At 38.6% G+C, this 22,520-nt stretch overlaps 3 protein-coding genes across 3 annotated transcripts in view; all 3 read left to right on the top strand.

Annotated features, from left to right (window-relative positions):
* The window catches only part of LOC108412925 (deleted in malignant brain tumors 1 protein-like), a 267,541-nt gene extending 258,565 nt beyond the window's left edge, over window positions 1–8,976 (top strand). The window contains exons 41-46 of the mRNA XM_037540168.1: window positions 2,568–2,630; window positions 2,874–2,924; window positions 3,035–3,112; window positions 7,372–7,434; window positions 7,535–7,597; window positions 8,482–8,976. Of these exons, the coding sequence (XP_037396065.1) occupies window positions 2,568–2,630; window positions 2,874–2,924; window positions 3,035–3,112; window positions 7,372–7,434; window positions 7,535–7,597; window positions 8,482–8,651 (488 nt within the window). The 3' untranslated portion in view covers window positions 8,652–8,976. The remainder of the gene's footprint in view (window positions 1–2,567; window positions 2,631–2,873; window positions 2,925–3,034; window positions 3,113–7,371; window positions 7,435–7,534; window positions 7,598–8,481) is intronic.
* A 1,779-nt stretch (window positions 8,977–10,755) lies between these two features.
* Window positions 10,756–14,003, top strand: LOC108412916 (deleted in malignant brain tumors 1 protein-like). The gene is made up of 5 exons (XM_017685152.2): window positions 10,756–10,858; window positions 11,989–12,118; window positions 12,492–12,794; window positions 13,532–13,676; window positions 13,970–14,003. The coding sequence occupies exons 2-5, from the start codon at window positions 12,061–12,063 to the stop codon at window positions 14,001–14,003; spliced, it is 540 nt and encodes a 179-aa protein (XP_017540641.2). The 5' UTR covers window positions 10,756–10,858; window positions 11,989–12,060.
* LOC108412924 (scavenger receptor cysteine-rich type 1 protein M130-like) lies at window positions 13,681–18,129 on the top strand. The gene is made up of 8 exons (XM_017685161.2): window positions 13,681–13,843; window positions 13,970–14,284; window positions 14,377–14,706; window positions 15,936–16,250; window positions 16,594–16,899; window positions 17,041–17,112; window positions 17,353–17,694; window positions 17,839–18,129. Exons 2-8 carry the CDS (start codon window positions 14,074–14,076, stop codon window positions 17,979–17,981), a joined length of 1,719 nt encoding a protein of 572 aa, XP_017540650.1. The 5' UTR covers window positions 13,681–13,843; window positions 13,970–14,073; the 3' UTR covers window positions 17,982–18,129.
* Window positions 18,130–22,520: the final 4,391 nt, after the last annotated feature.

Below are 22,520 nucleotides of genomic sequence, written 5' to 3'. Positions count from 1 at the left end.
ATTTGTGAAATAAACATTTTACAAATAAAATGCGCTCAGGCGGGCGCATGATACGGTTCTTTTTCCACCAGTTTAAAAATAAAGATTTGTGACTCACCCATTACAAAACACTGAGGCTGGTCTCTGGCTGATACATAGTGTGCACAGTTACATTTAATAAAACTGATGAAGACTTAAGTAAAACTGCAGTATTGTTATTCTGCTAAAACCTAGTGATGAGCTGAAAAGGTTGTTTTCATGTTGAAAAGTTAATTGAAATAAGATGCTGGCAAGCTATCCAGCTATTCAGAGCTTAATACATGAAAGTGTAATACATAAAAATATTATCCAAAATTCATTTAAAATTTACAGTAAAATAATGCAAAATATTGTATAAAGATTCTGTGGTAAAACACTTGAGAATAATTGCCTTGAAACAACAAAATTATTTAATCACTACAAACTGTTTGTTAAAATGAATTAAAAGTCCCATCACTAGTTCCTGTGTTTCCATATCTGAGCCACAAACTGTACGCACTGATATTATTTCCTGTACCAGCCCAGTTCTCAGCAACTACAATTACATTACAGCTGTGTTTTGAAGCTACTCTAAGTCTTCAAGCCCCACTAAGGTATAATCAGGTAAACAGTACTGTTTGAGTGTCCAATAAGGATCCCAGTAAACACAGGCCAGATCTGGCCTGCAATAAAATCCTTACAGCTCACAGAAGTGTTTTAATTTTCTCTTAATGTTTGCCTGTTTCACAATGCCCTGCACTACAGTCCCCAACATGCACCGCAATATTATGTGCATTCCAACTCTCCTACCCCAATAACAATAACAATATATAGTGGTTACACTTTGGTTCTACACAGTTCCACACCAGTCATATCACCAAACACACTAGCAGCATTTCAGCTGCACTTCTATCAGCATATTTTTTTTTGCGATCAAATGTTTTTATTTTTAAGATAGTGCTCCATTGTAATACAAAATACAGTAAGCACCAAAAGACATAGCAACAAAATGAAGCACCCAACAACATCCCCCAACCCCCCCACATAGCACCCATAAACCCACTGCAGATCAAAGAAGAAAATAATAGTGAAAAAATAAACAAATGATCCATCATGATGTTGCTAATTGTCTTAGCTGCACTTTCCAAAGAGATCAAGGTTCTCCCGCTAGCTCGATGGATCCTAGCAGTTGAAAGTTCCATATTAAAAATATCCACAAAGGCGAGGATCCGTTGCCACAGAGCATGTGGAGGTTGAACATTTTTGCATTTTGCAGCTGTGAGACCAGCCAGCCAGATATGCTTTTCGGCAAAATTTAAATTACATTCAGAGTCGTCAATCAAATGGAAAGTTAGTACTGTATTTGAAATGGTTTTACTGAGAATGTCTGATAATGTAAAAGAAACCATAGTCCAAAACTTACTCACATTTAAACACTCCCAGTACACATGTAAAAATTTACCGTATGTACCATCAGAGCAAAAATTACAAAGAGGAGATGCAGTAAGGCGCATATGGTGGCATCTACAGTGGTTTAAATAGGATCTGTGGATAAAATTGTAATGAATAAGCTGAAGGTTAGGATTTTTAGAGGAATCGGCATAAACATTTAACGTTTGCTCAGCAGCTCAGAAATTGAGCTCAAGTCTTAATGAACTTGCAGCAAAGATGCTACGTGTCTAGTTCAAGCAGATAGATACGTTTAAAAGACTGAACTCCTGGGGACATTCAAATTTGGAATATTTCAAGTATTTATGTAATATTTCAAGGTCTAGCACAAGCGCCTGTATTTTACTATTGACATGTTTGTATATTTTAAATAAACAATGGCCACTTGGGGCTGCAGCATAACATTAATAAAAAGGAAATAAAAACACTGAAATAAAAATACTCATTGAGTTTAACACCCCTGCACCAAGGTCATGCAGCCCTTAGCTGCTCTTTGTGTCATGGATCATGACAGAGTTCTGCTCTCCTCTAACAGGAAGTCTCTCTGAAGCACATCATTCAGGATATGAGGACGTGGATGAGGAGCACATCTCAGGTAAGAACACGTGTGCCAGACTACAATTTAGAAATTATAGTATCCATTATAAATCCATGTTACTTCAGCTACAGTAAAACTAACAGAGAAATGTTGGTCATTTACATGACTATAACAGGAATGTACATTTTAAATGAATGATCAAACAAAAAAATCTGGGGCTGTAAAAGCTTGCAGTGTGAACATAGAGCCCTTATCTTAATTGGTGAGAAACCTTGGTGATGTTTTATGAAAAAAGAGGAAGAAGAAGAGAAAATGGTCAGACACTTATTCAAATTACAATTACAGATAGTTATACTTTTGCCCATATAGTCCCCTAAATACCTTAATTGAGCCTAATTGCTGGTGTGAGCTTTAAATAGCGTTGATGAATTTTGATTCAAAAGCATTGGCAGTAAAATTACACAGGCACACAAATCTCCACAAAATCAGATGGAATTTTTAACTACATTTTGTGGCGCTTCCATTGTGCTACATGTGTTAGCTACACACAGCTAAATGCCAGAGTTCTGCTCTCCTCTAACAGGAAGTGTCCTCTCTGAGGAACAGCATTCAGGATATGAGGATGTGGATGAGGAGCTTCTCTCAGGTAGGAGGACCTAAAACTACATTCAAATTAGAAATTTAGAAATGCGCTTAGATTCTCTTTAACTGTTCTGAACTTCTCATTAGTGCTGACTCTCTAGAGGAGACGTTTCTGTTAGAAATGATTTCTTGCGTAATCTTAATGGAGTCACACACTGAAGACCGAATTCTAAAATTGTTATTGTTACATTAAAACCTATATATTTTTAAAAGTAATTAAAAGTGATCAGTTTTGCTCTTTTTACAGCAAAGTCTCTGACTGGAGTGAAATCAGAATATGATGATGTCACCACCAGTGGTCTGATACCTTTTATTGATTAAATTCCATGATTTTAACTTTATATTAAACCATAATGTGAAAATATGACTACACTGTTTGTAAAGTCAGTCTGCTTTTATTTGATTTAGGTGAAGCAGAAAAAGACGACATAGCAGATAACTATGATGATGTCATCTCTGCTGGACAGATCTCAGAGAGTGTCATAGGTGGGTTTCTGTTCTGGGGTTTTAGTTTAGAATAAAGTATACATTAAAAAGAAATTAAAAACCATGAATAAAAAATGTGACAATATTAATTCTATGGGCTGTTTGTGGAGCTGCAGTAAATCTAATTGTGTGTGTATATATATATATATATATACAGTGCCCTCCATAATTATTGGCACCCCTGGTTAAGATGTGTTCTTTAGCTTCTAATAAATTGAGGGTTTTTTTAAATAATATAGGACCACGATGGAAAAAAGAGCAAAATCCAACCTTTATCTCAAGTGCATTTATTCAGTAGGAAAAAAATCCCACATTAAGAAATAATTGTTTAACATCAAATAATGTGTGCCACAATTATTAGCAACCCTGATGTTAATACTTTGTACAACCCCCCTTTGCCAACAAAACAGCACCTAATCTTCTCCTATAATGTTTCACAAGATGGGAGAACACAGAAAGAGGTATCTTCGACCATTCCTCTTTGCACAATCTCTCTAAATCATCCAGCGACCTGGGTCCTCTCCTCTGCACTCTCCTCTTCAGCTCACCCCACAGGTTTTCAATGGGGTTAAGGTCTGGGGACTGAGATGGCCATGGGAGGAGCTTGATTCTGTGTGTGGTCAACCATTTCTGTGTAGATCTTGCCATATGTTTAGGGTCATTCTCTTGCTGAAAGACCCAGTGACGACCCATCTTCAGCTTTCGGGCAGAAGCCACCAGATTTTGTTTTAAAATGTCCTGGTATTTCAAAGCATTCATGATGCCATGCACCCTAACAAGGTTCCCTGGGCCTTTGGAAGAAAAGCAGGCCCACAGCATCACTGATCCTCCCCCGTATTTCACAGTGGGCATGAGGTGCTTTTCTGCATACTCAGCTCTTGTGTTACGCCAGACCCACTTACAGCATTTGTTGCCAAAAAGCTCTATCTTTGTTTCATCTGACCAAAGCACACGGTCCCAGTTGAAGTCCCAGTACTGCTTAGCAAACTCCAAACGTTTACGTTTATGATTGTGAGTGAGAAAAGGTTTTTTCCGTGCATGCCTCCCAAACAGCTTGTTGGCGTGTAAATAGTGTCTGATGGTTGTTTTGGAGACTTCGTGACCCCAAGATGCTACCATTTGTTGCAGTTCCGTAACAGTGAGCTTTGGAGAACTTTTTATTTCTCTTATCATCCTCCTCACTGTGCGTGGTGGCAAAATAAACTTGCGTCCTCGTCCAGACTTGTTTACCACTGTTCCAGTTGTTTTAAACTTCTTAATAATTCCTCTGACAGTAGATACGGACAGGTGTAGGTGAGTGGCTATTTTCTTGTAGCCATTGCCTGACCTGTGAAGGTCAACACACATCTGCCTTACTTGAATGCTATGTTCCTTTGTCTTTCCCATGTTGAAGAGAAATGGCCTCTGTGTCACGTCATAATTATACCCCAGGGAAACAGGAAGTTGTGAATTGCTAATTAAATGTTCCTACATACTTTGATTAACTTCGTAAACTACTGTAGAAGTGACAGAAATTCTTTAATTACATTTATTTCCTAAGAATTGTTAGGGGTGCCAATAATTGTGGAACAGGTGATTTTATGAAGAAAAATTATTTCTTAGTCAGGGATTTTATTTTCCCCCTAAAACTCTACTTGAGTTAAAGGTTACATTTTTCTACAATTTTCAGTGTGACAGTATGTTTCCACAATAAAAACTGAATTTATTTTAAGGCTTTTGACACATCTTAACCAGGGGTGCCAATAATTATGGAGGGCACTGTATATACATATATATATATATATATATATATATATATATATATATATATATATATATATGTGTTTAAAATGAATCTTCAGTTCATTTTAAAATGATTCATCTTTCCTTTCATTCATCTTCCTACAATGCTAGCTAGAGTTGCAATAGCAGTAGGAAAAGCAAACAATCCCAGATAACCCTGTCCCCGCAACTTTCTAAAGTTCATTCTGGGGGCTCACAAGTCACTCCTAGGCCAACCAAATAATCCCTCCAGCGGGTCCTAGGATGACCTTGGAGTCTCAAACTGGAGGCAACCAGGAGGCATCCTAATCAGATGCCCAAACCACCTCAACTGGCTTCTCACAATGTGAAGGAGTAGTGGCTGTATTCTGAGCTGCTCGTGGATGACTGCTCACCCTATCATGTAGAGTATAGCCTACTACCCTGTAAAGAAGGCTCATTTCCACTGCTCATATCCACAATCTCATTCTTTTGGTCATTACCATAAGCTCATGGCCATCATTGAGGGTGGGGATGTAGACAACCCAGTAGACAGTAAACAGAGAGCTTTGCCCTATGGTTCAACCTTTCACCACTACAGTCTGGTACAGCAACTGCATTACTGCTGCTGCCTGTACCAGCCTGCAAATCCCTATCACTTGTGAACAAGAGTTACTTAAACTCCTCCACCTGGGGCAAGTCCTCTCCCCTGGCCTGGAGAGGGCATGTCATAATTTTCTGGCTGAGGATCATGGACTAAGACTTGGAGGAGCCGATCCACTTACCAACCATTTTTTCACACTGCAAGTGTGCAGTGCACACTGAAGGCATCTATGTGATGGAGCAAAAATGACAAGGCTACTCCTTCCTTGGCATCCTGTCTATGAATATCATGAGCAGGAGTGGAGACAAGGCACAACCTTGGCAGAGTGCAACACCCGCACTGAATAAGCCTGACTATACAGACACAGCTCTTACTCCTGGCCTACAGAGACCAAATGGCCTGGACTAGCATCCCTGGTACCCCGTACTCCTGGAAAACCTCCCACAGAATATCTCAGGGAATGTGGGGGGTAAATCTTCTCAAAGTTCACAAAACATGTAGACTGGAATGTCACATGGTCATGCCCTCTAAGCCATCTGCACAAAGGTGAAAAGCTGGTCCATTGTCCCAGAGACAGTGCAGAATCTGCATTGTTCCTCCTGAATCCAAGGTTCAACTATCAGTCTGAGTCTCTGTTCCAGCACCTTGCCACAAACTTTCCAGGGAGGCTGAGCAATGTGAAACCCTGGTAATTGGCACATACTCTCTGCATCCATTGCTTAAAATATGGACCATCATCATGGTCTGCCAGTCCAGGGGTACTGTTCTAGAGGTCCATGTGACATTGCAGATGCATGTCAGCCACAACATCCAGAGCATAAGCATTTCTGGGCAAATTGCAACCATCCCTGGTGCTGCATTTAACACATCTGTGCAGTGAAACACCCACATACATGCACACTAGTGAACATACACAGTAGGGAGCAGTGAGCACACTTGCCCAGAACTATGGAGTCTGTAGGTAGGGTCCTTTCTAGAACCTTCTCCTCTTCATAACCACACACAACAGTCAGTTTTTCTCCCTGAAATTTTTATTTGCATTGAAGCAGTACTCTCGTTCACTGGGACAAACTTCAACTGCACACTAGCCAGCCAGGGGCTTGTGAATATCCTCACACCTGCCCAGTGCCTTTCATTCTGTGCAACTTCTAAGTAGGAGAAGGACCTACCCTATCAAGGTTTTTGGTTCCAGTACTGACACTGTGAATGGAGGTGAGCATCTGCATCTAGTTGGTACCTCTCAGCTTCCTGCAAAAAGCTTCTTCTCCTTTCCCACCGATGAGGTTACGTCCCAAATGGCAAGAGTCTTTTTCCACAACAGGGGTCTATACTGGCAAGGAGCTTCTTACCATCTCTCACTACCTATAAGGCATTGCACCTGTCCTTTATGCAAAACCTTGTGGGAGGTGGGCCCATATGGTCCCCCTGCATTGCCTTTTTGGGCTGGTCCCAGCTGGGTTACCTGTGCTGCCTGGCCATAAGGCACTCACAAAGGAACGCTACCCCTTGGCTTGGTTGAAAGGGTAGGTCTCGGTAACCCTCTCCTGGGCAAGTATATTATAACTTGCCTCCTTTGATCATAGGGATTTTGAATCATGTTAGTCTGGGTCTTCACACCAGACCTGCTTGCCTTAGGAGATCCTAACATGAGCATACTGCTTCAGATGACTTAGCTCTGAAGATCCCAAGACCACACAAACCCTTCCTCAATGCCAAGAGCTAGGGCTTATTTAAATCAGACTATGATCAAAAAATAAAAACCTAGTTAAAAGCTATTGGTGCTAAAGCTAATGTTAGGCTCAATGTTGATATATTCAAAGATAATGTTTGAAACAGCTGATAAATACTACTCGCACACACCTACAGTCATTCAAAATGTAGCTTTGATTATCTAAATATCTCTGTTTTGTTGTAGAGGACGTAGCAGAGAATTATGATGATGTCATCACTGCTGATCAGAGCTCAGCTGTTGAAACAGGTTTGATTTGCAATGTAACAACATTGTAATCTCAAACATGAACACAGTCACTGATGATACTGAAGCTGATTTAATGACTTTTATCTCCACATCTTGACAGAAGACATGACAGATAACTATGATGATGCTGTTACCGCTGGACCAAACTCCAATATTATGACAGGTAGGTTTTAATTAATTAATAAAAACTTTTAATGTTACATATAATTTAAACAAACAATATAGTACAATGTCTGTTTTTTTTTTTTTGTTTTGTTTTTTTTTTTTGCTTATTGTTAAAATGTATTTCCCCTTGTTGGTGAGTTGTTGGGAATGTTGTGTATGTTGCTACAATTCAGATGTACATGAGTGTGATTGGTAGAGGAAAAGATTCAAGTGCACAGAAAGTCTAGCGATAAATGAGTTTTCTTATCAATGATAAATAAACAATGTCTTCTTCATTTTTCTGTAGAACCTTTTTTTATACATTTCTTTTAGTGGAGACAGATGATTAGTGCCACACTGCTCTCTAGACAGGAAAGAAAGGAAGCAGTCCTCTCTACATCTGTCTGACTGTGTTCTAAGAATGATGCGACAGTCCAGATGCTCAAGACTAAAGCACAGTTGTTTGTGTTTTTGATGGTTGTTTCTTTTATTGTAAGGCATTGTGTAGATCCATAGAACTGTAGGTTCTGGAGGGTTGGTGTCCAGACTAAACATAGTAAATAACAGACAAGTGAAATCAGGTGTGTTTGGACAGCAGCCATCCAGGACCAGAGTTAAGCATCCTGGACTAAAGACCACCATGGAGAGGAATCAGACTGAAGTAAACGCTTTCAGTATTCACTGGCAGTTCTGTAACTTCTTCTACACATGGAAGATGTTAGCATACTGGAAGAAAAAATATTAGAAGATAAAAAAAGAGATTCATTTAGTGAACAACTTGTTACATAATGCTTTATTTGATTTTGTCTTTTTGGAACTTTTTGGCGTATATATTCGTATATATACGTCATATAAATGATGTATATATTCAGAAGAGTGAAATTTACAGATTTCTTTTTTCAGATTATCATGATGTGGAGGAGGAGCCTCAGACAGACATGAATCATGTGAACAAGAGTGGACACACTGAGAGTTCTTCCTCAGGAAATTACGCTGAGACTTCTTCAAATGGAAGAAATGAGTTTGTTTTAGATCAGAATTCAATATATTTTAGTAACCCTAAGTACTCCTAATTATAGCTTTACACATCACACATAGAACATAGTGGAATTAAACACCTGCATGTGTATGTATGTTTTTAACATTTTAACTTCATGAAAAGCATTTTGTACCGAAAAATTACTAGCCATTATAATTTGTATGAGCTGCTAAATTAACCCACTGCTTGTGTTACAGACAGCTTCTATTGTCAGTGTTGACATTCAGATTCAGGCAGCTCCTTATAACTGTTTACAGAGCAGTTCCACCACATTACTCCCCCAATACTGCATTATACTGTAAAAAATTGATCTGGTCTTTCTCTTTCATGCTATTTGCAAGCCTGTAATTATTTTGAGAATATTGTGATGATCATTGGAGATTATGTCCACACAGGCATAATAGATTCTGCATCTTGAGTTTATTATAATTTACCTGAATAAACCTAAGGTTTACCCTAGAAAGTAATTTGTTGTGCATTGTAAAAAAAAAACTTGTTAACTTAATTAGCTTTTAAACTCAAGCTAATATTTTAATCAGCTTTTACACACACACACACACACACACACACACACACACACACACACACACACACACACACACACACACACACACACACACAGACATTTACAATAATTCTCTGACTATGACATAATTTGCCATTAAGCCAAAATATTTATCAATCTGTGGTTAAGTTATTCTCTAGGAAAAAGAACAGAAACTTGAAAAAAAAAGAATCAAATTGCAGAAAGGGACAACTCAGTAATATCTTCCAGGTTTGTCAAACACTAGAGAGCACTTCTGAGTGAGTTCAAAATGAAAGGGCTCCTTTGGAGCTTTTGTGCAAAACTGTAGTTTGTAAATCCTTTAATCATTTTTATATAGAAAAATCCACAAATCTTCTCAATATAGCTTCTGAACACTTTATAACAGTGTCATGTTTTGGTATAATAGGAGAAATAGGATTGTCCAGGCTCTCCTTAAACTGGCTCTGTAAACACATAGGCTGGTGATAGTCCAGTTTATAACAACTGTGAGGGACACATGTCCAGGTTTCTTAAGGTAAAAAGGTCATACCAGTGAATCAGTCTGAATGGCCAGCAAACAATGCAAAAAGGACAAAAAGCAAAAGCAGATTACAAAAAGTCAGGCAGAAGCTCAAAACACCAGAGGGGCAAACTAAACAAACACTCAGTAGTCAGTACTCGGGAGAGAGAGACCTCTGGTGGCCAGATAGGGAATTACTGACACGTGCTAGCCTTCACCCTCCTAGAGCTGGTGGTATGGTGTCAGTCAGGACTGGGAACCCTCAAAACATAATTATAGCGTATTTCATTACAATTGTATTTTTTAAGTTACATTAACTCCACAAACCTTGTACTGACTCCAGATGTTTTATTTTATTGTTCTATTTTAATATATTAGGTCATGAAAACGTAAACGTGTGTACAGTTCATTTGGGAAAGTAAATTTTAAAACTAATTTAAGGCAGAACTGGACCTTAACAGCCTTGTTGTACCTTTGAAGGTACATTTACACTGTTTGTACCTTGATGGACATTAAATGTACCTGTACAGTATCTGGTTTTGACAGTATATACAGGATGCTGTTCTTTGTGTGGATAAGCAGTGGAAAATAAACACAGCGTCTAACTGAAAAGTATCTGCAGCTGAAAACCCATTATTTATGGTCTTTTAGTGGACGGTGTTTTATGCTTTTGTGTTTGAAAGCATTTTTACAGCATCTCTGTCTTTAAGATGAACAACAGCATCAGATCATTTCATCATTTACAGATTCTTCTTTTCTTAAATGTGAAATAAAATAAACTTAAATTTAACACTTTAATAACACCAGCTATTGTGAAATGTAAACATTGCTTGTTTGTGGACTAAATTAAATTAAAAATGAAGTAAAAAGCTGAAATGTTTAGTTGAACTCTTGAAATGTGGTTGTGCGTCACTGCACTGATTAACATGTGAAGCTGTGAGCAGCTCATGGAGGATTTAGTGGGTTTCGGTGTAAATTCATTGGTTGTATTACAGATTATAAACAGAACATCAGGACCTTCAGACACTCTAGTGGATAAGAGCAGCATCATTTACACTCTGACCAAATGTTTTTACAACTTCACTCCCAAAATCCTGCTTTAGTCCCTTCATCTAGAGATGTGGCCGATGGCGGGTCCAGGGTTCCCACCGGATCCATTTTCCCGATGCCTCATGATCAAGAGCAGCTCTCCAAGGTGCTGACAGGAGCTGTCAAAGTTCAGAACCTCCTGTTGTGGACATCCGGAGAGTGCATGGCCACAGACGTTCTCTCTCTCTCTCTCTCTCTCTCTCTCTTTCTCTCTCTCTCTCTCTCTCACTCTCTCACTCTCTCACTCTCTCTCTCTCTCTCTCTCTCTCTCTCTCTCTTTCTCTTTCTCTTTCTCTGTTTCTATAATTCAATAATTAAGAAGTTTAAAATAACAGGAGCTGTGTCCAAATCCACGTAACAGTGTTTCAATAACCACAGAATCCAGCTTTTGACATGGTAATTCCCTGAACTGTGGGGTGAATTGAAGACATGAGTGCAAAAAGAGAATCCAGGAACATGAAAGATCTGCTTTGATTCTGTATTTACTCGGGCGGGGGGGGGGGGGGGGGGGGGGGTAATTCATGCTCTTTATTCTCAAATCTCACATTATAAGAAAACAATCAGAATCTTAGAAAATGGAGGTTGCACAAAGTACTCACTACAATAACTGTGAGACACATGTAATTTTAGCAAATAAAAGATTTTTTACATAGACTAAATTAACTTTAATAAAGGGTTAGATTTTTTGTTGAATAACACAGTTTAAATTGTGAACTTTATTTAAGAAATGAGCAGATCTACATGCTGTTTTGTGTGGTAATTCTACTGATACATATCTGTAAACCATGTTTATATTTCCTGTCAAGCTTCCGTTTTAGTAGCGACAGAAACCACAGTGTGCTGACGCTCCTTTGATGAATATGGAAAAAGAAAAAACGCCTCCTCTGATTTGTCTCTGAAAATGTTTGATGATTTCCTCTCCTCTTTCTAATAAGGTCATAGTGAGTGTGATTGGCAGCTGAGAGGAGCTCTCTCTCTCTCTCTCTCTCTCTCTCTCTCTCTCTCTCTCGCTCTCTCTCTCTCTCGCTCTCTCTCTCTTTCTTTCTTTCTTTCTCTCTCTCTCTCGCTCTCTCTCTCTCGCTTTCTTTCTGTCTTTCCTTCTCTCTCTCTCTTTCTCTCTCTCTCTCTCTCTCTTTCTCTCTCTCTCTCTCTCTCTCTCTTTCTCTTTCTCTTTCTCTTTCTCTCTCTCTCTCTCTCTCTCTCTCTCTCTCTCTCTCTCCCCCTCTGTTTCTTCAGTCTCTCTAGGGGAGGGGAGGTGAAGCTTGTTCTGCTGCTGAGCTGAACGGACTGTGTGCAGGACAGAGGGAGATGGACAGCTGTGTGGCTCTCATTCTTCTGTCCTCTACAATCTCATTCACCACAGCTGGTAAGAGAAAGAACTCTCACTGTCAGTATAATGCATAATTAAATTCAGACAAATTCCCAAATCTAAAATAATCAGCAGTTTCTCATTTGAATCTAAAGTTATTTTATATTAATGTAAAGTTTATATGTAATGATTATATTTTGGAACTGACTAAGAATATAAATAATTAAGATTATTATGGTATTTTTATTGTTTCTTTTTCTCCCACTTTACAATAAAGGGTCATCAAATTGTAAAATGCTAAAACAATAGTGAAACATTTCACATTACATAAACTAAATATAATACAAATTATATTAGTATAAAAAGACATGTATTCCTTTCACCCCTTTTTACTTCTCTCTCTCTGTCTCTCTCTCTGTCTGTTGTACAGTCAGTGTGAGGTTGGTGGATGGTGGCAGTCGCTGTGAAGGGAGAGTGGAGGTCTATCGTGATGATCAGTGGGGAACAGTGTGTGGTTATGACTGGGATATGACAGATGCTGCAGTGGTGTGTAGAGAGCTGGACTGTGGAGAGGCTCAGAATATTCCTCAGTTTGGTCCAGGATCAGGACCAATATTGATGGGATTAGTGCAGTGTCGTGGATCAGAGTCTACACTGAACAGCTGTGATTTTTATTCATATTATGAACAGTACTGTACTTCTCATGATCAAGATGCTGGAGTCACCTGCTCAGGTAGGCTGCATCACTCCTTAAAAACCAAAAAAAAAAAAAACAGATATTAATAGACGACCTGAAATAATCAATAACAAACCATTTTTATTTTCACCAAAGCAGTAAACTTACCTTTAAAATAAAATGTTGACATGTATAGTTTATTTCGAGTGCAGCATTATTATATTTACACTTTGTGACCTCATCATTAGAATCTCTAGTGTGTAAAGTCAGATCTGTCAAATGGCTGCCAACTATATAGGTATTTTGACATCATGTAATCATCAATCAGTCAGTGTACGTTAAATCTGTATGTTTACTACCAGCCACAACATACTTTGCTCTAAAGGGTTTGGTTTTAATGAATAAATTTGTTTAAAGATATTTTGTATTTAATGCATTTTCAATTTTAAAATATGCTCTATTATTTCTATTATTTATTTAATTGTTTGTGTTATATATTGATTTTGTTTCTACTGACCTTCTTAAGAGTAAAGCAAAACTTTCATCGTTAATGAATGAATATGAAAATTTCACTGAAATGTGTAAGATTTCATTGTCAGAAATCAAAGTGAGATTTCAGTCCAGGGCACAATGTAATGTGATTAAAACCCACTTAGATCTAAAGTGAAGGAGTAATTTGATAACATGTTTTTCTCTCTAAACATGTTCAGAAAATTCACAAAGCAAGTACTAAACCTAAATATCACAACACCTAAATCTTCATGTAAGTATTAACATTATTCAAATACTCATAGGTCTCATCTCCAGATTTGCTGATGGTCCTCATCTCTGCTCTGGGAGAGTGGAGGTGTTGCGTGGAGGGACCTGGTCCACAGTGTGTGATGCTGGCTTTGACCAGATGGATGCAGAGGTTGTGTGTCGAGAGCTGGGCTGTGGGCTTCCTGTGGAGGTGCTGGGAGCAGCTGCTTTTGGCAGAGGGGAGGGTCAGGTGTGGTCAGAGGAGCTTCAGTGTAGAGGCAATGAAGCTGAGATTTACTTCTGTCCAACATCATCTTCACTCAAACACAGCTGTACTCATGGCAGTGATGTGGGACTGGTGTGCACTGGTAAAAAAATGTATATTTAAGTGTAAAATGTATATTTCTCTTTAAATGGAATTCAGAGTTTTAGTAAACTTTGCCACTTTTGATCTCCAGTGTTATATAAGCAATGATTTGCCCTTTCTGATTCAGGTCACACTCAGGCTCGGCTGGTGAGTGGCTCTGACTCCTGTTCTGGTCGAGCCGAGCTCCAGTACCTCAGTGAGTGGGGCACAGTGTGTGATGTAAGCTGGAATATGAAAGCTGCCAGTGTCCTCTGTGGTCAGCTGAAGTGTGGGAGTGCTGTGGCTGTGTTGGGGTCAGACTGGTTTGGGGAGGGGAGTGGCCAGATCTGGGCCGATGTGTTTGATTGTCAGGGGAACGAAACACACCTGTCAAAATGTCCCATTTCATCATGGAGTCGAGCTGCATGCTCTCATAAACAGGATGCTGGTGTCATCTGCAGTGGTGAGTGACTCAATGTATTTTACGAAAAATGTTAAACTCTGCTACCCTAAAAGAGTAAACATAGCTACTTCATTGTATATTTTCCTCTCCAGGTTCCTCTCTGGTGTTTCATGAGGGGCGAGTGCGGTTGTCTGGAGGGATGGAGTGTGAGGGGGAGGTGGAGGTTTACTTCATGCAGGACTGGAGGAGAGTTCTGCTGGACTCCTGGAGTGAGTCTGAGGCCTCTGTGGTCTGCAGACAGCTGGGCTGTGGCTCTGTGTTCAGCTTCTCCAGCTCCTCTACATCCAGTCCTGAACACAGACACATGTGTCTGACGGGTTTCAGTTGCTCTGGGAATGAAGCTCATCTGGGGAACTGTAGTAGTGCGGAAGTTATGGAGAAGTCCTGCAGTTCCGGAAAACAGCTCTCAATCACCTGCTCTGGTAGGAATTACAACAAATTAAATAATAAAAGTTCTGTCAATATTAAACTCCTCTATCATCCCAAAAACTTTTAAACTTGCAGTAATTAGACGGCTGATTAAGAAATCGAACCTCAATCCCTGTGAACCATCAAACTATAGACCTATCTCGAATCTCCCCTTTATATCTAAGATCCTGGAAAAAGTGGCAGCAAAACAATTAAGCTCTTATTTACACAGGAATCATCTACATGAAAAATTTCAGTCTGGTTTTAGGCCACATCAAAATACAGAAATAGCACTAGTAAAAATTGTAAATGATCTCCTGTCATTCTCTGACAAAGGAAATGTGTCTTTGCTAGTCCTCCTTGATCTTGCAGCATTTGACACAATAGACCACTCTATCTTACTAGATAGACTAGAAAACCTTGTAGGGGTAACAGGAACAGGTCTTTCCTGGTTCAAGTCCTACCTCACTGATCGCTATCAGTTCATTAATGTAAAGGGCAAATCATCTGTCCTTGCAAAAGTACTGTATGGTGTTCCACAAGGCTCTGTTCTAGGACCTATATTATTCACAATATATATGCTACCTTTAGGCACCATTATCAGTAAACATGGCATAAATTTCCACTGCTATGCTGATTACATACAGTTATATATATATCAAGCAAACCGGATGATAAAATTAAACTTAGCAAGATTGAGGACTGTGTAAAAGACATAAAAGATTGGATGTCAAGTAACTTTCTGCTACTTAACTCAGATAAAACAGAGGTCCTGCTTCTTGGTCCAAAAGCAGCTAGAAACAAACTGTCTAACTTAACACAGGGTTCCCCTTCTGAGTCTTGGTTCCTCTCAAGGTTTCTTCCTCTTTTAGGGACTTTTTCCTTGCCAACGTTGCCGCTGGCTTGCTCATGGGGACTTGGACCCAGATTTTCTTTTCTTTTCTTTTCTCTCTGTAATGCTGATTGTCCTGTAAAGCTGCTTTGTGGCAACACCTGTTGTAAAAAGTGCTATATAAATAAATTTTGCTTGCTTGCTTGCTAAGAATCTTCCTAAAATAATTCTCATCAAAATATTTTGTAATGTTTATTGCATTTAACAGTTACTTTTCCTCAATATGTAGACGATCAATGAGTAATACATTGTTCTTAATCAGCTGTAATGTATGAATTATTTTAAGGTGAACTGTGTGTGTGTGTGTGTGTGTGTGTGTGTGTGTGTGTGTGTGTGTGTGTGTTTGTGTAGCTCACAGCTCCATCAGGCTGGTTGGTTCTGGGGGAGACTGTGCAGGAAGACTGGAGGTTTTCCACAGTGGCTCATGGGGAACAGTGAGTGATGACTTGTGGGATATTAAGGACGCGCAGGTGGTTTGCAGACAGCTGCAATGTGGAGTGGCACTTAGTGATCCCATACCAGCTCAGTTTGGACCTGGAACTGGACCCATATGGCTGAATGAGGTGGAGTGTGAGGGGAACGAGGCATCCCTGTGGAACTGCAGACTTCAGCTGTGTGAAGAGGATGAATGTGGAAACAAGAACCATGTAGGAGTCGTGTGTTCAGGTAAAGCGTACTGACTGCTACTGGTTGTTTTTTTGTTTTTTTATGTAGCCTGTTTGCGATGACAGTTCTTTGACATATATATATATATATATATATATATATATATATATATATATATATATATATATATATTGAAATCCCATTATTACGAATTGTTCATAAAAAAAAAATTCTATGTTAAAGCATGAAGTGTATAAAACAAAATTCATACTATAGAAGATGTCAAGCAGCATGAGTTAATTTTATATATATATTTTATTCTTTTAATTATATTTTTATATTTTTTATAAACGTTCTCAAGTTAGACTTATGGAGTCATATTAAGGAATCTTTCTCCCATCAGAGTTTAAAGAGTTCAGACTCACTGAGGGCTGTGAGGGGAATCTAGAAGTGTTCTACAATGGAACCTGGGGCAATGTGTGTGTAAATGGGATGGATGAAGAAACAGTAAGTCTCGTCTGTCAAGAGCTGAACTGTGGAAGATCTGGCAGTGAGAGGGCTACCAAAGCAAGAGTGGAATCAGCTCCTAACTGGCTGGACAATCTGAAATGTAGGAAACATGACTCCACTCTGTGGCATTGTCCATCTTCACCCTGGAGACAGAATAACTGTTATAATCGCCATGAAGTGGCTAAAATTACCTGCTCAGGTAAGGGGACTGTAGTGGTTTTATATGGTAATAAGAGTAGAGTGTGTATAAATCTGTTTGCTCTGAAGCAACAACATGTATAATCAAACCAGATTTATGACAGTAACTAAATGTAAAGAATTTATTTTTACTTATTCATAGAGGTGGAAAATCATCTTGTGCAGCGAAGTCATCTGAAATGCTCTTTATCTCTCCATCAAAGACGGTGCTTAAGTAAGGACTCTTGCAAATAAATAAATTAATTATTTTCAATTTTACAAACAACATTAATCACTTGTTAATTCTCCTCTTCCCATGTATATACAAGGCTTTTGTTTCACTCTCTGTGATGATCATGTTCTAAACAGACTGAAAATCTATATTTGCTTTATATTTGTATTATACTTTTATTCTGAGATGGTCCTGCTTAGTCAGTGTTTCTGTATCTCCTTGTATGTGATGTGTGTGATGTAGATCACCTGCCTCTCAGGTTGAGAGGAGGGGAAGGAAGCTGCTCTGGGGGGTTGGAGGTGTATCACAACTCTATGTGGGGGTCTGTCTGTGATAATGATTGGGACATCAGGGATGCTCAGGTGGTCTGCAGGCAGCTGGGCTGTGGGCCGGCGCTGAGTGCTGATGGGAGTGCTGACTTTGGTGCTGGTAAAGGGCCTATCTGGCTGAACAGAGTGAAGTGTACAGGGAATGAGATTCACCTGTGGGACTGTCCTCATTCCCTGAAGAACCACACTGACTGCTCCCACAGGCAGGATGCTGGAGTCACCTGTACAGGTCAGAGGAGTCTGCTGGACTTTGAAGGTACTAACTCCATTTAAATCACATTTATCTCACTTTTAATTATCTGTAGGATTGCACTAAAATTACATTAATTTCGTTTTGCTAATGCTACCTAATGATAGTTATTGTAGTCCAATGATTGTTTTTTTTTCTTTGTATTTACAGATGTGTCTGATGCTTCTGTTACTTCATCTACTGACTACTGTCTGACAACACTGACTACTACATACAGTGGGGGAAATGCAGTTATTCACACCTTTCTACTGCAGATATTAGTTCTTCCACCTGTGTTAATTACAATCAGCTGACTTACATGTTAGTAAGTTAGTACTTCCACCCTTTGAACAAGGGGTAATCACCTCTGAATGATAGTGAACACCAACCTGTCACACAAGAAACATCAAATAATGGTGTAACCCATTTAAACTTTGGTTACTAGGAAGCTCAAATAATAAATGCATGTTATGCTTTTAAATGCTTAATGTTTATTATGTTTAAATGCATGTTATGTTTTAATGTTTGTTAATTAGATATGTAGATGTATGCGTAAAAAGAAAGCACACTCTTCATTGTTAATTTTATTTCCTTTAATGCTTTCAGTAACAGTGCATTTATTTTGTTTCAAAAGGACTTTTATTTTTCAAAGCGCTGTTGTTCCATGCAGTATTGCATTTACTTCTAAGTTAGTAATGTTTGAGTGAAAATATATTGTTTTCTGAGAAAACCATTTGGATTAACTGTAAAAATGTTGGGAAACATGTTGTTTATGGTTTATATACCAGATTTTCTTTGTTAGCAAGAAACTAGACTGCGAATTTTGTGAAACTGTAACTTAACCTACCTAGTTATCTGTACATATATGGTTATTTGTTGGAAAAGCTATTTTCCTATGTTTTGAATGTAATTTTAGAACGTGGAGAACACGCGGATGATCGAATAGCCATTCTCATGCACTGCACTACTGTTGTATGTCCTGCAGATTGGTTTATCTGTATGGTTCAACTTTGATGAGTCAGTCCCACTGGATCCTGGGACGCTTCTCCACATATAGGGCAAACTAGAGCTGAGCAGCAAGAACTTTGAAAGTTTTGACCGTGAACTGTTCATCCTAATCAGATACAGATAAGCACGAACATAAATTCACTACCCAGGTAGTTTCGGGCCCATTTTTGTTTTGAGAACTGATATTATTAAAGAGCTCTCTTTATTATTTTATTTTATTTCATTTTAAATGGCCCAAAAAAGAGAAAATATCCAGTGAGCGGCAGTTGTGTTTACAAAAATGCCTTGTTGAATGAAGAGGTAGATTAATTAATAGACAGAGTAATTTGCTGAAAACCTCACATACTCATGGCCACAGTCCACTTCTGAAAACACTTGTAATTCATAACAAGCAGCAAAATAGTGGTCACATTGGAATCCTGACCAAGGAAAGCAAACAACTAGAAGCCATACCAGCTGGGTGGAAAGTTTCTATTGAGGGCTGTGCATGTGCATATGCTGTCAATAGTGCGAAGTGGGCACATCTGGAGCAACCAACAACATTGTCTTTGCCTGGTGGAATTTTCGTGGATATATATATATATATATATATATATATATATATATATATATATAGTGTGTACATTTTGAATACAAAGCCATTATAAGACCTGAGCTTGCTGTTTTTTTCATTATACATTGGTTTTGCTGTCACACCCACCCACCCTGTTACGGCCTTGAGCCTAACCCTAGACATAACAGTTGTGAAGCCTTGTGCCTTTTGGCTGATCACTGAGCCTTAAAGTTTACTCGTTTCCCTTGTTTGTTTGGTTTTATCTTGCTAATGTGCTTATGTTCTACCTTTCCGGCCTAAATCCTCATTTTGCACTTGCATCCAGTGTCTCATCTGTGTATGGCATTTACTGACCCTTACAGCAGTGGTCCACACATTAGGGCAGGAGTGTATTTTGTTGACCACAACACATCACTGCTGTCAGAGCAAAGCCTTGTATCTTTTATATTTTAATGGAAGTCAATGGAGATTTTGGTTTCAGTTTCGGTTGTTCCAGTTATCATCAAATTTTGACATATTGTCCAAATGATGACAAAAAGTGAACAATGAGGTTTTTTTTCCCAACAGCAGCTTTGTTCTCATCATACCTACAAAATGTGACCAAAATCTATGTATTTTTAATTGAACTATATTTTGCAAAATTTATATATATATATATATATATATATATATGAAATTCAAATATTGCAACTAAATTTCATAAAATCATACATTTACTAATTATGTCAAACAGCTGACAAATACAACTGTGTAAAATAGGATTTTATCATTTAAATGTCTGTTTTGGTGTAGAGGAAGATAATGATGTCATCACTGCTGATCAGAGCTCAGCTGTTGTAACAGGTTTGACTTGTAATGTAATAATACTGTAATCTCAAACATGAACACTGTCACTGATGATACTGAAGCTGATTTAATGACTTTTATCTCTACATTTTGACAGAAGACATTACATTACATTACATTACAATTTAGCAGACGCTTTTATCCAAAGCGACTTACAAATAATGTGGTACATAGAACAAACATAGTCAGGCCTTAAAGGAGGCCAAGGGGTAAAAGCGGGGTAGAGAAGGGAAGGAGGGCAAGAAGGGCTCTATCTTCAGGAGTTTCTTAAAAATAGCGAGGGATGCCCCTGCTCTGACAGCGGAAGGTAGCTTGTTCCACCATTGGGGAAGCAAGTATGAGAACAGTCTCGAATGCTTTGTGTGAATGTTTGGCAAAGCTAAGCGACGTTCATTGGAGGATCGCAGCGGCCGGGCGGTGCTGTAAGCCTTTAGGAGCGAGTGCAGGTAGGAAGGAGCCTGCTCTGTTAACACCTTGTAGGCAATTGTAAGTTTTACATGACATGACAGATATCTATGATGCTGTTACCGTTGGATCAAACTCCAACATTATGACACGTAAGAATTTTCTTAATGTAGAAAAACAAAAGCTTCAATATAGTAAAAACATCAGTTTGGATTCTTTTGACTGTAATTTATATTTTCATGTCGGTTTAGTAGACACACTAGATTACCATGATGTCATCCCTACTGGACAGGATGTAGAAGAGGTTAAAGGTGAGTGGCTGATCTTGTTGTATACACATTTCAGATGTACATGTGAAGTGTGGAATAGGGATTTATTTGCAGAGAAATTTTCATGAAAGTATGTTTAATGTTTAACTGTCTTCTGGGAATGATGGACAATACAGAAGCTCAAAACTAAGACAGAGTTGCTTGTGTTTTTGTTGTTTTTTTTTTTTTATTCGAGGACACAGAACAGATCTGTATAGCTGAAGGTTATGGAGGGTCAGTGTCCAGCACAGGTTCAAACACACTGACTAAACATTGTAATTAACTGATGAGCTGATTCAGGTGTGTTTGATCACTAAACTGAAAAACAAGGAAATCTGTGCTGGACACTGGCCCTTCAGAAAGTTGAAGAGTCCTGGACTAAGAACTACCATGAAAGTGAATCAGACAGAACTAGTCATTCAGTATCCAAAGGCAGTGCTGTAGCTTCTTCTACACATGGAATGTCTTAGCATTGTAGGAGTTTTGATTAATTTTTAAAAGAAACTTGCAGTCTACCTGTTAAACACGCTTACATAATACTCTATTGTCTTTCCCTCTTTTCCTCTTTTTTGGAATACATTATTATATGTATTATATATATTTTATAGAGTTTTAATGCACTTGTTTTACAGACTATGATGACATGGAGAAGGAGCCTCAAAGAACCTCAGACAGAGATGAATCATGTGACTGAGAGCTCACAGCTCTTTCCTCAGGAAACTACATTCAAAGCTCTTCAGATGCAAGAAATTACATTATTATAGAACACAATTCTTTTTTTTATAGAGTTTAAATAGGATATAGTGGTTAAAAACCCCCAAGTATGTATACACACACGCACACACACACACACACACACACACACACACACACACACACACACACACACACACACACACACACACACACACACACACACCTTCTAAGCTGCTTCTACCTCTGGGTCGCAGGGGTTACTGGAGGCTATCCCAGCTGACACTGGGCAAAAGGCAGGATACACCCTGGACAGGTCGCCAGCAAATCGCAGGGCAGACAGATACATTCACTCACACCTAGGGGCAATTCAGTATGTCCAAACGTCCTGACTGCATGTATTTGGAACTGTGGGAGGAGACCCACGCAGACATGAATCGAACCCATGCCCTTCTTGCTTTTTTTTTTTTTTTTTTTTTTTTTACTAGGATCAGCCGGCTAGAAACATTTAATGAGAGACCACTTGACCACTTCACATTTTTCACCTCAGTATGCATGAACACAGAACACGAACAACATGAACACAGTAAATTTGTTTGAAGAATGAAGGCACAATGTTTTAAGAGCTTCAGACCCACTGAGAGGAATCAAAATGACTTACTCATTACTGAACAACTTAATCTGACCATGACCTGCTTTGCTAAACAGGGAGCTACTTTTTGAACATTGTTAGACTACATTTAAATTTACAAAGATACATAATTTTATTTGAATCATGTAACGGAGAGACCACAGCCAGTGTCTTTTCTCAGGAAATGTGAGTGCTACCAGACTTATTACTTATTACTTATTAAGTCAGTAACAGTTGTGTTATTAAAGCAATCTAAATTGCAATGTGTTACTCTACTTCATTACAGGAAAAAATAACTTCCATTATTGTAGTATTTCCAAAAAGGTTGGTATGCTGTGCAGAATGTAAATAAATACAGAATGCAATGTTGTGCAAATTATTCGAACCCTATAAAAATGGTGCAGACAAC

The sequence above is a fragment of the Pygocentrus nattereri genome, chromosome 1 (genome assembly GCF_015220715.1).
Source record: "Pygocentrus nattereri isolate fPygNat1 chromosome 1, fPygNat1.pri, whole genome shotgun sequence".
In the NCBI taxonomy this organism is placed as follows: Eukaryota; Metazoa; Chordata; class Actinopteri; order Characiformes; family Serrasalmidae; genus Pygocentrus; species Pygocentrus nattereri.
Note: the sequence above shows the minus strand (reverse complement) of the source record. Positions and strands in the feature narration are given on the sequence as shown.

Coding starts and splice junctions, on each gene's coding strand:
- LOC108412916 (XM_017685152.2), top strand. CDS start 12,061: ATGGACAGCTGTGTGGCTCTCATTCTTCTGTCCTCTACAATCTCATTC. Junction 12,119..12,491: donor AATCTCATTCACCACAGCTG/GTAAGAGAAAGA, acceptor TCTGTTGTACAG/TCAGTGTGAGGTTGGTGGAT. Junction 12,795..13,531: donor TGCTGGAGTCACCTGCTCAG/GTAGGCTGCATC, acceptor AAATACTCATAG/GTCTCATCTCCAGATTTGCT.
- LOC108412924 (XM_017685161.2), top strand. CDS start 14,074: ATGAAAGCTGCCAGTGTCCTCTGTGGTCAGCTGAAGTGTGGGAGTGCT. Junction 14,285..14,376: donor TGCTGGTGTCATCTGCAGTG/GTGAGTGACTCA, acceptor TTTCCTCTCCAG/GTTCCTCTCTGGTGTTTCAT. Junction 17,695..17,838: donor GAGTCTGCTGGACTTTGAAG/GTACTAACTCCA, acceptor TTGTATTTACAG/ATGTGTCTGATGCTTCTGTT.